Source organism: Muscardinus avellanarius (genome assembly GCF_963383645.1).
Source record: "Muscardinus avellanarius genome assembly, chromosome: 11".
NCBI classification, from domain to species: domain Eukaryota; kingdom Metazoa; phylum Chordata; class Mammalia; order Rodentia; family Gliridae; genus Muscardinus; species Muscardinus avellanarius.
The window spans coordinates 10,930,886-10,944,574 of record NC_137797.1 but is presented as its reverse complement, the minus strand read 5'-3'; the positions used below and the strand labels follow the sequence as shown (position 1 = coordinate 10,944,574).

Genomic DNA, 13,689 nt, shown 5'->3' with positions numbered 1-13,689 from the left:
TATAGGGCACAGGAGGGTTGGGCCATCACTTGGGGTGTTGGGCTGCCCAGTTCAAATCCTAGCCCTACCTCGGCTGTGTGATGTTGGCTAATTCTTAACTTCCTCAGCCCCTGCTTTTCCACATGCATACTGGGAATAAAATACCCAGGTTCCAGATTTAGGCAGTGGCGGAGTGGGGTTTGAACTTGGATGGTGGCCTCTCTGTCCCCAGAACTCGGTTGGGCCACCTGCTCCTGAGTCCTGGCTGGCGAGGGGAGGCGGGAGGGAATGGGCCCAGGAGGGCTGAGTATGTGGCAGGCGTGGAGAGGGGACACCAAGGAGAATCCATTCCCTGGGGCCCTGTGGGACAGCTCTGGGCCTTGAGGAAGAGGAGGCCCAAGGACCGCAGATGTGTCTGACATCAGGCGACCTCCCGACCGGGCTCCTGTCCCCACGTGCCCTCACCTACCCTCCTCTGTGGCGTTGGGTGTGTATCCCAAGGTGCCCCGTGGGCCACACGGCTCCTGCAACAGGAATTCTGGTAGCTCCCTATGGCCGCCCTAGACCAGCCCCGTTCGGGCGGGAAGCCATCTCACGTGTGCGTCGTGCGATGAGCAAAAGCTGCGGGCTGGCCTCTCCTCTTAGCTTCATATGTTTTGTTGGTCTCCCGGGCCCCTCGAAGGGCATTTTTGGTAAACAGTGTGAGGCACTGGGGATTGAACCAAGAGGCATTCTACACCTCTGAGCTAAACCCCAGCCCAATTTTATTCCTTATTTGGAAACGAGGCCTCACCGAGTTGTCTGTCGAGGCTGGCTTTGAAGCTGCCATTCTCCTGTCTCAACTTCTCAAGTACTGAGATTACAAGCGTGCGTCACCATGCCCGGCCTGATTTTTTATTCTTTATTTAGAAACATGTCTCACCGAGTTGCGGAGGGCTGACTAAGTAGCTGAGGCTGGCCACGAACCTGCGATCCTCCTGTCTCAGCCTCCCAAGTACTACTGGGTTTACAAGCGTGCGCCACCACGCCCGGTTTCGTGTCTGGTCCTTTCTATATAATGACTTCATTTCCCCCAAACACTTCTCAGCCCTGCCCCTCCAGGCCTTTCCCTCCTAGGTGGGCATCTAGTGGGCTGGCCTGCAGCCTGGCAGCTGCACACAGGGGGCGCCTTCTGCTGTCCTGGGAGGAGGAGAGGCTTCCTGCCACTCACACTCTGGCCCCTCTCCCCTGGCAGAGAAGGACTGGACAGAGGAGGACCGGGCCCGGGAGAAGGTGCTCATGCAGGAGCTCGTGGCCCTCATCGAGCAGCGCAACGCCATCGTCAGCTGCCTGGACGAGGACCGGCAGAGGTGACGGGGCTGGGCCGGGCACCGGGAGGGCTGCGTCGGCTCGCCCTTGTCAGGCCTGTGGGGCTCGGAGGCTGGAAGGGACTTAGCGATGCCCCGTCCTTCCTCCTGTGGGGCACTCAGCTTCTCTTTCTCACTTCAGGGAGGAAGAGGAAGACAAGATGCTGGCAGCCATGATCAAGAGAAAAGGTGAGGCCGGGCAGGGTGCTGTGTGCTCGGGATCCCAGGCTCCACTCAGGAGGCTGGGGCAGGAGGATTGAAAGTTTGAGGCCAGTGGGAAATTAAGCAAGACCGTGCCTCAAGATAAAACTAAGAAGGCTTGGAGAGCCGGGCGTGGTGGAACACACTTGCAATCCCAGTACTTGGGAGAATGAGACAGGAGGATTGCAGGTTCACAGCCAGCCTCAGCCATTTAGTGGGCCAGCCTCGGCTACTTAGGCCCTCTGCAACTTAGTGAGACCCTGTTTCAAAATAGTCAAAAACAGTGCTGGGGGTGTAGCTCAGAGGTAGAATGCCCCTGGGTTCAATCCCTAGCACCACACACACAAATAAATAAATAAATAAATAAATAAATAAATAAATAAATAATAAGGCTGGGCGTATAGCTTGGAGGTAGAATGCCTCTGCGTTCACTTCCTAGTTACACGCACACACGCACACACACACACACACACGCACATGCCACTAGTGGTAAAGTTCTGTCATAGGGTTCTTGCCTAACATGTTCAAGGCCTGGATTCAATCCCTGGCACCACAAAAAAAAAAAAAAAAAAAGAAAGAAAAGAAAAGAAAAAGCAAGAGGGGGGCCCCCTGGGCAAGAGACCTGGGTGTCTGGCCTACTTGGACTTCCTTGCTTCTGTGTTTCTAGCCGCGGTGGAGGGCAAGGGGGCAGGCTGGACAGAGGGTTGGAGCAGGTGTGATAGGGATGGCGTGGTTCTGTGCCAGTTCCCGGCCTGTTTGCTGGAAGGCTTGTGGAGCAAGTAAGGCCAGCCTACCGCCAGGAGGGGCCGTGGGGCGCCTGCCACTCATGCCCGGGACTGGCCCGTGGAGGCCTTCCCAGGAGCTCGGCTCTGCGAAGCGTTCCTCCGGCAGACCTGGGAGCTGCTGTGGGTGGGTGGGGTCTGTGGCCTCAGTGGCCGCGTCTGCTCAGGTCAGCCAGTGCCTGGAATGGCTGCAGAGCACTGGCCTGTGAGCCGGGGACCTGGGCTTGACCTTGAGTCCAGCAGCAGCTCTCTCTGTGGTTTTGGGTATGTCAGAATACTTGGATCCAGTTCCAGCCTGGCACGGTGAGCTGGGTGACTAAGCCAGCTCCTTTGGCCTGGCCTCACCCCTGTATCTGCAGAAGGGTGTGGTGAGGGCACCCTCTCCCCAGTCCGTGCTGAGGATTATGGCGATAATGTGTGGCAAGCACGTGGCCCAGGGCCCGTCCCTACAGAGTTCTGCTGGGATCAGCTGCTTTCAGGGCCCACATTTTTTTTTTTTTGTACTGGGGGTGGAACCCAGGGGCATTCTACCCCCAAGTTACACCCCCAGATCTATTTTTTTTATTCTTTATTTTGAACAGGGTCTCACTGAGTTGCAAAGGGCCTCACTAAGTAGCTGAGGCTGGCTTCGAACCTGTGCTATCCTCCCATCTCAGCCTCTCAAAAGCTGGGATTACAAGTGTGCGCCACCACGCCTGGCTTAAAGCCCACAGGTTTTTTTTTTGTACTGGGATGGAACCCAGGGTCATTCTACCTCCGAGCCATACCCCAGCCCTATTTTTTTTGCTATATATTTTGAAACAGGGTCTCACTAATTGTGGAGCGCCTCACTAAGTAGCTGAGGCTGGCCACGAACCTGCCGTCCTCCTGTCTCAGCCTCCCAAGCACTGGGATTGCAAGTGTGCGCTAACACACTCCTTCCTTCCTTCCTTCCTTCCTTCCTTCCTTCCTTCCTTCCTTCCTTCCTTCCTTTCTTTCTCTGTAAAATTTTCTTTGTTGGGCTGGACAGATGATTCTTTTTTTTTTTTTTGAGGGTCTGGGGTGGAACCCAAGGGGATTCGACCTCCGAGCTACATCTCCTGCCCTATTTTTTATTCTTTATTTTGAAACCGGGTCTCACTGAGTTGCAGAGGGCCTCACTAAGTAGCTGAGGCTGTCCGTGAACCGCGATCGTCCGGTCTCAGCCTCCCGAATGCTGGGATTACAAGCGTGCGCCACCACGCCCGGCTTGGACAGATGATTCTGAGTGTATGTTGCAGCCCAGAGCTGTGGGCCACGCAGCCTGGGCAGAGCAGGCCTTTGAGCCAGGGCTGCCGGGGCCCCACGCTGCCCTGTGTGCAAATGCCCTGGCCTTTCCAGCACACAGCAGAGGTCGGTCCCTGTTCTCTGGGGGCAGGAAGGGAGGCTCAGGACCGGGAAGTGACTTGCCCGAGGCTTACACACAGAGTGGGCGGCTCTCGCTAGCCGCAGCCTGCCCTGATGGACTCCCCTCCGCACCTGGTCACGCGTGCCCTTCCCTGCTGCAGAGCTCCAGAAGGAGGCTGAGCCCGAGGGCAAGAAGAAGGGGAAACTCAAACCCATGAAGGTGCTGAAGCTGCTGGGGAACAAGCGGGACACCAAGAGGAAGCCCCCCGGGGACAAGCGCTGACGGCCGGCTGCTGGAACTGTCCTCTGGGTCCTCAGCCAAGGAGCACCGCTGCTCTGGGATCCATCGCGAGGGAAGAGGCCTCGGAGGCAGTCTCCGGGTGAGCCTCCCTCTCTGCAGGGTTCTCCGGCTGGTCTGGGCCAAAGTTTTCTTCCCTCTTCTCAGCACCCAGCGTGACCCCGCCCTGCCCAGTCCAACTCTGACCACTCGCGCTGTGACAGACCAGGGGTAGGCGGGAGCCAGCCCAGGGAGGGCCGGTAGCCATGCACGAGGGCCCTGGTCCTGCGTGCTGGGCAGATCCTCGGCCTCTCCTCTTTGGAATCTCTTCAGATGGGCCTCTGCTCTGCGGGCCTCTGACTTGGGCTGCCACCTCTGAGCTGCCGCCCCTCCGGGCCTGCCAGTAGCCGGCTGTGCTTCCTGCCCCGCCCCGGCCGAGCCTGTCCTCCTGTCCAGTGCAGGTGCTTGAATTTCCTGTCCCTTTGCTCAGGAGTTCTATTTATGAAGTCTCCAGTTAAGTTCTAGCTAGTCACTGAGTGGCGTGTGCTGTTAGACAGGAATGGGCCTGCTGGGCAAATCGCTCCTCCTCCTCTCCTGTCGAGTCCTATCTGGGAGGCTCTTCCCTCATCGTCCCCGTTCCGTGGGAGTCCTCACTTCCCCCTCAGCAGGGCCCTGGTGGCCCTGTTCGCTGCCTGGTGCTGAGTCCCCATAGAAGGGCCCTGGTCGAAGTTCTGGTCCCGTCCATCAGCTGAGGGAGGGTGGGAGCTTAGGCAGGTGTTACACCTGCTTAATATGTTGTACTTTGACTTGTAGTGGAGGCTGTCCTCCTCCCCCACGCCCAGGAGGTGGGCCTGGTCCCATTTGCAGTCACGGCTGGTCTCTTCTGTTGTCTCTTGCCTTCCCGACTCATTCCCACCAAGGACTGATGGCCATCAATGGCTGGGCGGCTCTGGGGGGGATGAGAGGCGGGGAGCCTGGGCAGTATGCCGGCACCGTGCTACACCCACTCTAGGGCCTCCAGCCCCATCCTCCGTGCATCTCGGGGAAAGGCGTGCACTGTATTAACTTGAGGATGTCCTCGCCAGCAATGAATGCAGGCAAGCACAGCTGCAGAGTGTACGGCCTGGCCGCAGCCGGCTCTGCCACCTCCACCGTCGAGATCCCCAGTTGGCCAGAGTCTGGGGCCATGATGGGGCTGTCCACCAGCCAGACGTTGGCCCTCACTGCTGCACGGGCAGGATTTCTTTCCTCCCCACACCCGCGTAGCCCCGCGTGGTCTCTTTCCGTATGTGCCTGTCAACCTGGAGCAGGAGTCGCCACCCCCAAGGCCTTTCGGGGCCAGGCACGTGGCCCGGGCTGGGTGGAAGCTGAGGCTCTCAGTGCCAGGGCCCCACTTTCAGGGTGACGTCCTCTCTCCTTAAGTCAGCTGTGCCTGTGGGAATGAATGTGAGCCCAGGGTTATCACAGCTTTTCCATTTTGCAAAGGAAACTGGAGACCCAGGTGTTGTATGTCATCTGTAAATGTTGTCACCTCATCAGTTTGTCAGGCTGGGCTGAGATGTCCGGAGTCTCCAGCTGGCCGCCTTTGGCCCTGGGGATGGGCCTCAAGGTGGAGGTGTGTCCCTTTGCCCTCAGGCTGTCGTGGTGTGTGGACCCCGGCTTCCCATGGACGTGCTGCTGCGGCACACCCATGTATTCTGTAAACCAAGACACGGGCCACGGGACCTAGGGGTGTACCATGGAGGAGGCAGTAGGCCGGTTAGCTGATAGTTCCAAAACTGGTGATTTATGGGGACGGGAAAATGGCAGGGCTGCTAGGTGCTGGAAGTCCAAGGGAAGGGGACTGAGGCGCCGTGTACCAGGCTAGGGGTGGGGCTGCTTGTCAGTGACTCTGCTCAGCTGCCTTCAGGTCAGGGCCTTGCAGATACGCGGACCTCTGTGAGTGCTGGAACTGCAGAGCTGGGGGACCCAGTACGGATCCCTCCCACGCCTTGCGTTTCTTCCTGTGGTCTGAACTGAGTGGGAGACACAGCTAATGGCTAAACCTGAGTAGGCGGCTTGCTGCTCGGCTGCCCGTGGCTGTGGTATTGTGGTGAACCTTAGTTTTTACACAGGGATAAGGAACCATCGCGGCGGGCTCTTGAGATACTTAACCGAAGGTCAGCACCGACCGCAGCAACAGCCACGGGGTACTCAAGCATCAGCTCCCGATTCCTCTAGAAATACGCAAGCAGGCAGCTAGAAACCAAATGAGCTTGACAAGTTCAAACTCTCTGAACAAATAAGCATTATCCCTCTGAAAACAAGGTGTTGCGTGGAATGACCCAAGGTAAATGCATTTTATCGGCCAACTACACACTGTGGGTAAAATTTGCCTGAAGCTATAAAAAGTCAAACGAGCAGGTCCTAAGGCAGGTGGGAGGAGGCAGCATCCTCCTTCCAAGCTGAGAACCTGAGCGAGCAGGACACAGGCTGGAGTAGAGGGAAGGCAGCTGTCGGACGCCCTTAGACGGTGTCCAGGTGGCCACACTTGGCCTTCCTGTCCTGTGTCCCAGGGCTCTTTCTCCTAGCAGTCTTGAGGTCTGTAGCCGTGGGTGCTTGGAGGCTCCAGCAGCGGCCAGCCTCTCTGGGCAGTGTCTAGAGTACTGTTTGTGTGGGCTGCCACAGGCGCTTAGGCCAGGTGGGTGGGCTGACCCGGGCAGGACCCTGCTTGGCTCCAGTGGTCGAGGGTGGGCTGCTCTTGCCCGCTCTCTGAAGTCGTGGCCAGGGCCTTCCTAAGCTCCTCGCTCCTTTTGTGGTCAATGTCTTCCATTTCCCGTAGTTTCTGCAAATGGTACCGGGAAAAGCTGGTGTCAGGGCTCAGTGAGGACCACCTGGGTGTAAGCCCCAGCCCGGCCCCTGGGACCCCAGCTGCGCTGGCCTGGGTTTCCCTGGCATCTGACCCCACCTTCACGGTGGCCCCCTTGCCCTTCTCACTCCTCGGCTTCCTCCCTACCTGGGAGATTTCGGTGAGGATGGTTCCTCGGTACTGCTTGCCCTGGCCCAGGGCCTCCATGGCAGCCAGGAACTCCTTTCTCTCCTGGATCTCTTTCACCACTGGACAGAGGAAAGGGCCGTCAGTGTAGGGCACGGGGTCCCCGGCTCCTGCGAGGGCGTGGACAGTGGATTTCCTTGGGACAGGCAGGGCCTGCCTCCTGTTTCTCTCTGGGCCAGTTATACCCTGCCCCATCCCAGTGGCTCACGCTCTTCAAACCGGTCTGGCTCAGGGGCTGGGTCCTCCTGCTGCACAGGCGGGGCCTTTCTTCTCCTTTCCCCTGGGTCCTTCCCGGTGGCCAGGATGTTTTGCAGTCTTTGTTTCTCTTTCTCCAGATCTCCTGTGGGGCTCAGAAATGGCCTAGTTAGGGCTCGCAGGGCACCCCACTGGCGTGCTGCAGACGGGGACGGGGCTTCTGCGACCCAGCGCCTCTCCTGGGTGAGCCTGGGCTTGGCATGTCGAGATGGGGAGGAAGTGGTCAAAAGAACCAAGAAAAGAGCCTGGTCAAGACCTGTTCCTTGCTCTGCTACAGAGTACAACTAAGAAAACACAAGAACCTTTGGGGCCTTGGTGGCAGCTGATGGAGGAGAGTCTGGGTCCGTTCTGTCAGATGCCAGGTGGGAAGGGGAGAGGGCTCCATGAGATGTGCTGGAGACCCCAGGGGAGGTGAAGAGGACAAACAGCCTGAGACCTGAGAGCCAGGGGTCCCTCAGGGAAAAATAAGGACCACCTAACTGGCCTCCCGCACGCTGACGCCAAGCCAAGGAGTGCCAAGGCTCAGAAGCATTTAACCCCTGCCCACTGGCCCTCCCCGGCTCGCCCCAGAAGGCAGAGGAACCCGAGGCCCTCACTCACTGGTGGCCCGAGGCTGGAACTGCTCGCGGGCGTAGGCCCCGTTGGCTTGGCACATGCTGGCGGGACGGAGGTGGGGCCGGGCCACGAGGAAGGGAGGCAGGTACAGGGCAGGGGCCTGCTGCTTGGACGGCGAGCCCCTCTGGCTGGATGTTGGGCCGCACTCTAGGGGCAGAGGGTCTCCTCCTGGGGACAGAAGGGTCTGGTGGCTTGTTAAAGAGATAAAAGTGATACCTGCCTTTTACAAGTCAAATGGTACACACAGTAGTTTTCCCATCCGCCTCCGAGCCCACCCTCTCTACACCGAGCAGCGGTAACAACTTGGTGGTCCCTTCTTGACTCTTTGATGCTTTTACAAACATGTTCGTAGAAATGTGTTCATATATTTTTATGTGCACATAAGGTTCTTTTTTCAAACACTGGATCATATTGTATTGTAGTCAGTAAAGGACACTTTTCACATAACAATTTATCATGGACATCTTTCCAGAAAAATCTGTTTATATATAACTTATTTTTATAGCTATATACTAGTCATTAGAATGGTTACATTATTTATTTAGCTAGTATCCTAGTTTCACAATTCAAGTTGTTTCCAGGTTTATTGTTCATTGGTTTTTTTGGTTTTTTTTTTTTTTACTACTTAAAACAATGCGGCAATAAACATTCTTGTTCATCACGTCTTTGTGCTGGTGTTTTTATTTATGTTTTCTTTCTGCTTGGTCCATGGGCTGGGAGGGACAGTTTGGATGGTAACAGACACCCATGCCTCATCCTGACTGTCCTGCCCTGGCCCACCAGGGCTCCTTTCCAGGACAGACAAGTGTGTCTCCTTCTACCTGGTCTCTAGGCCCTTTCTCTGCACCCTGACACAGAGCGAGCCCCATACACTATTATTATTATTATTATTATTATTATTATTATTATTATTACAGTGCAGAGCGAGCCCCATACACTATTATTATTATTATTATTATTATTATTATTATTATTATTTTTGTAGTACTGGGGGTGGAACCCAGAGGCTATACTCCCAGATCTATTTCATATTTTATTTGGAAACAGGGTCTCACTAAGTTGCTGAGAGCCTCACTCAGTAGCTGAGGCTGGCTTCGAACCTGTGCGATCCTCCTGTCTCAGCCTCCCAAGCGTGGGGATTACAAGCATGCGCCACCACGCCCGGCTTTCTTTTTCTTATTTTTATTTTTCTTGTGGAGATTGAGCCCAGGGGCATTCTACCTCTGAGCCACACCTCCAGCCCTATTTTATTTTTTATTTCAAAACAGGGCCTTGCCAAGCTGGGCATGGTTGCCCACACTTGTAATCCCAGCATTCGGGAGGCTGACACCAGAAAATCGTAGTTTGTGGACAGCCTCAGCTACTTAGTAAGGCCCTCCACAACTTAGTGAGACCCTGTTTCAAAATAGAGAATAAGAAATAGGGCCTGGGGTATAGCTTGGAGGTCAAATGTCCCTGGGTTCCATCCCTGGTACTGTAAAACAAAACAAAACAAAACCAAAAAAATCCCAGCACCTTGCTAGGGGTAGTGGTATACACTTGCAATCCCAGTACTTGGGAGGCTGAGACAGGAGGATGGCAGATTTGTGGCTAGCCTCAGCTATTTAGTGAGGGCCTCTGCAATTTACTGAGACCCTGTTTCTAAATAGAAAATGAAAAAATAGGGGTAGGGGTATAGCTCAGAGATAGAATGCCCATGGGTTCAAAGCCCAGTACCACAAAAAAAAAAAAGGAAAGGAAGGAAGAAAGAAAGATAGAAGGGAAAGAAAGAGAAAGAAAGAAAGAAAGAAAGAAAGAAAGAAAGAAAGAAAGAAAGGAAGGCAGGCAGGCAAAGGTCTTTGCCAAACTGCTGAGGCTGACCTCAAATCTGTGATCCTCTTCAGTCTCCCAAGTAGTGGGATGATAAGCGTGCACCACCATGTTGGGCTATGTATTTTTTTTTTCTCTTTAAAGATGAGTTCTAGCCGGGCGTGGTGGTTCACGCTTGTAATCCCCACACTTGGGAGGCTGAGACAGGAGGATCACACAGGTTCAGAACCAGCCTCAGCTACTTAGTGAGGCTCTCAGCAACTTAGTGAGACCCTGTTTACAAATAAAATATGAAATAGATCTGGGAGTATAGCCCGGAGGTAGAAAGCCTCTGGGTTCCACTCCCAGTACCACCAAAAAAAAAATAAAAATAATAAATAAAAAAAATAAAGATGAGTTCTCAGCTAGGCGTGATGGCACACACTTTTAATCCCAGCATTTGGGAGGCTGAGACAGAAGGATCCAGGTTTGTGGCCAGCCTCAGCTACTTAGGCCCTTTGCAACTCAGTGAGAGCCTGTTTCAAAATAAAGAATAAAAAAATAGGGCTGGGGGTGCAGCTCGGAGTTTCCATCCCCAGTACTGAAAAAAGAAAAAAAAAAAAAAAAGAAAAAGATGAGTCTATTCCTCCTTAATGTGGAGATGTATTAAAAATGTGGTGGTGCATGCCTTTAGTTCCAGTATACTTGGGAGGCTGAGACAGGAGGTTCACAGGTTCAAGGACAGCCTCAGCAAGTAGTGAGACTCATCAACCTAGCAAGACCCTATTTCCAAATAAGAAATAAAATAGGCCTGAGGGTATAGCTCAAAAGTAAAATATACTTCTGGGTTCAATCCCCCAGTACCACAACCAAAAAAAAAAAAAAAAAAAAAAAATGTGGCCCAGATAATCCCGGTACTTTGAAGACTGAGATAGAGGAATCACAGTTTTGAAGCCAGCCTTAGGAACTCAGTTGCTGAGCCAAGCCTTCAGAACTTAGTGAGAACTTGTTTCAAAAATAAATAATTAAATAAAATAGATCTGGAAGTTGGGCGTGGTGGCGCACGCTTATAATCCCAGCGCTTGGGAGGCTGAGGCAGGAGGATTGCGCAAGTTCGAAGCCAGCCTCAGCTCAGCTACTGAGTGAGGCTCCCAGCAACTTGGTGAGACCCTGTTTCCAAATAAAATATAAAATAGGCCTGGGAGTATAGCGTAGAGGTAGAAAGCCCCCTGGGTTCCACCCCCAGTACCACACACACACACACACAAAATAGATCTGGAGCCGGGCGTGGTGGCGCATGCTTGTAATCCCTGCGCTCGGGAGGCGGAGACAGGAGGATGTGCGCTGGCTTAGGAGACCCTGTTTCCAAATAAAAATGTAAAAATAGGTCTGGGAGTGTAGCCCGGAGGTAGAAGGGCTTCCAGGAACCCCAGTACCACCACAACAACAACAAAAAAAAAAAAAAAAAAAAAAAAAAGATCTGGAGATGTAGCTCAGAGGTAGAACTCCCCTGGGTTAAATTCCTAGGCACACACACACCCAGATCGCCCCGCCCGGGAAGCCTCTGTGGACTGGCCGCCTCTTACTTTTCATGGTGTCCAAGATGTGGCGCTGCTGGAAGTTAGTTAGCCTGGATTCCTTCATCATCACTGCAAAATAAAGCATTGCCATGAGCCTGTGAGCGGCAGCGGAGGCCTCCACCTCCGCGCACTGCGGTATCAACTTTACCACCTCCTGCCCCCTTTCTGCAGAAGCTCTCCCTCTTTCCCTTTTCTGATTCGGTTTTATTTTGTTATTACAGTATGGGAAAACTGGGGCTATCTACCACTGCATTGTTTGTGTTTGCCTCGGCCCCTTTTATTTTTTGGTAGAGGGTCTCGCTAAATTGCCAAGACTGGCCTTGAGCTGTGATCCCCCTGTCTCCGGCTCCTTAGGTGCTGGGGTTATTCATGTGCCACTGTCTGGATCCTGCATCCTTTCTCTAGAGCACGTGTTACATATCATATATGTATATTGCGTGTGTGTGTTTACCAGCCGTACTGAGGATTGAACCCAGGGGCATTCTGCCTCTGGGCTACACCCCCTAATCCTCTTTCTTTTCTTTTCTTTCTTCTTTTTTTGGTGGTACTGGGGTTCCTGGAAGCCCTTCTACCTCCGGGCTACACTCCCAGACCTATTTTATACTTTTTTATTTGGGAATGGGGTCTCTTAAGCCAGCGCGGCTGGCTTCGAACCTGCGCGATCCTCCTGTCTCCGCCTCCCAAGTGCGGGGATTACAAGCGTGCGCCACCACGCCCGGCTTTATTTATTTATTTTTTAAACAAGGTCTTGCCAGGTTGCTGAAAGTCTCACCAAGTTGCTAAAACTGTCCTTGAACCTGCAATCCTCTTGTTTCAGCCTACAAAGTACTGGGATAACAGGCATGGGCCACTACACCTAACTTTCCTAATTTTGGGGTGTGTGTGTGTGTGTGTGTGTGTGTGTGTGTGTGTGGTCCTGGGGATGGAACCCATGGGCCTTCTACCTCAGGGAAACACCCCAGACCTATTTTATATTTTATTTGGAAACAGGGTCTCACCAAGTTGCTGGGAGCCCCACTAAGTAGCTGAGGCTGGCTTCAAAACTGTGTGCAATACTTCTGTCTCAGCCGCCCAAGTGCTGGGATTACAAGTATGCGCCACCAAGCCCAACCCAACTGTCCTATTTAAAAAAAAATACTTTTGAAGGCCAGGCATGGTGGTGCACGCTTGCAATCCCAGCATTTGGGAGGATGAGACAAGAGGATAACGGTTCAAGGACAGCCTCAGCTACTTAGTGAGGCCCTTTGCAATTCAGTGAGACCCTGTTTCAAAATAAAGAATAAAAAATAGGGCTTGGGTGTAGCTCGGAGGTAGAATGTCCTTGGGTTCCATCCTCAGTACTGCAAAAATAAATAAATAAAAAAGAATAAATAAAATTGGGGTCTTGGCTCTGTTACCCAGGCTGGCCTCAAACTCCTTGGCTCAAAGGATTATTCTACCATAGTCCTGAGTAGCTGGGATCACAGGTGTATCAACACACGTGGATAAACATACGTGTGTGTGTGTGTGTGTGTGTGTGTGTGTGTGTGTGCTAGGAATCAAACCCAGGGCCCTGTGCATGCTAAGTACATGCTCTACCATTGAGCCACACCCCCAGCCCTATTGCACTTAATGTTTGTTACCCTCCTGCTATGAGTTCGAGAACAAGAGTTCTTACAGTTGTTTTCACTGCTGTATCCCCAGCACCTAGAACAGTGCCCAAAGTGCATAGGAGGCTTAAACTTGTTTTTATTGAATACATGGGTGAATCCTTAATTCACAAGCTAGAGATGGAGCTACAATTAGGAGCAGAAACAGGCAGAACCCCTGCCCGAATTCACTCTCGAGAGGCATGATGGGACACTATTCGACTCTACTGTGCTGAGCTCAGTGAAGGGAGATGTATTTGGTACCGTGAAGGCTCATAACTGCTGGTCCCACTGCAGTGGTGGAGCTGAGGGGATAACGCTTCCCTGGGAACGTTCAGAGAGTGCTAAAAAGGATGCATGGGCGTTATCTACTCCGAAATTCTTCTTTGACTTGGCTCCCTGCACGCGGTAGCACCCTGAACTTCTCTGAACTCCAGGCTCCTCGTCTTGTAAGGGAAAGCATCCGTCGCCAAGCCACGGCCATGTAAGGAAGGACTCAGTTACAGAGGGGTACTATGCCCACTGCTCCCCTCCTGTCTCCTCGAACACACTGACCTTTGAGCAGCTCACAGGTCCTCGGGGTGTAAGCCGCGGGCTTGGGGCAGCGCCACAACCCCTTTCCTTTGGTTCCCGGCTCCACTCTCTCCTGTGAAGCCATGGAGGGTCTAGAGGGAGAGGCACGGTTACCCTCTTCCAGCCCTAGCCTCGCTCCTTCACTCCCTCACCCTCGGAGTCTGGGAGTGGGGGTCCTGTGGCGGAGATTCAGGACACTGCCAGTTTATACAGCGACAGCGCCCGACGCTCGGACCCTGACCTCCGCTGCTTCAGGCAGGCAGGTC

The 13,689-nt window shown here is 53.5% G+C and overlaps 2 protein-coding genes across 2 annotated transcripts in view; one reads left to right on the top strand and one right to left on the bottom strand.

Moving 5' to 3' along the window:
- The window catches only part of MICALL1 (MICAL like 1), a gene marked incomplete at both ends in the record, with an annotated part of 33,643 nt that extends 29,687 nt beyond the window's left edge, over window positions 1-3,956 (top strand). Inside the window, 3 exons of the mRNA XM_080704787.1 lie at window positions 1,214-1,328; window positions 1,468-1,514; window positions 3,835-3,956. Coding sequence (XP_080560913.1) covers window positions 1,214-1,328; window positions 1,468-1,514; window positions 3,835-3,956 — 284 coding nt within the window. The remainder of the gene's footprint in view (window positions 1-1,213; window positions 1,329-1,467; window positions 1,515-3,834) is intronic.
- A 31-nt stretch (window positions 3,957-3,987) lies between these two features.
- On the bottom strand, window positions 3,988-13,508 carry LOC308269403 (UPF0193 protein EVG1; the record flags this gene model as incomplete). Its single annotated transcript, XM_080704786.1, has 8 exons — window positions 3,988-4,165; window positions 5,482-5,647; window positions 6,645-6,774; window positions 6,946-7,046; window positions 7,193-7,324; window positions 7,840-8,022; window positions 11,229-11,291; window positions 13,406-13,508. 8 exons carry the CDS (start codon window positions 13,506-13,508, stop codon window positions 3,988-3,990), a joined length of 1,056 nt encoding a protein of 351 aa, XP_080560912.1.
- Window positions 13,509-13,689: the final 181 nt, after the last annotated feature.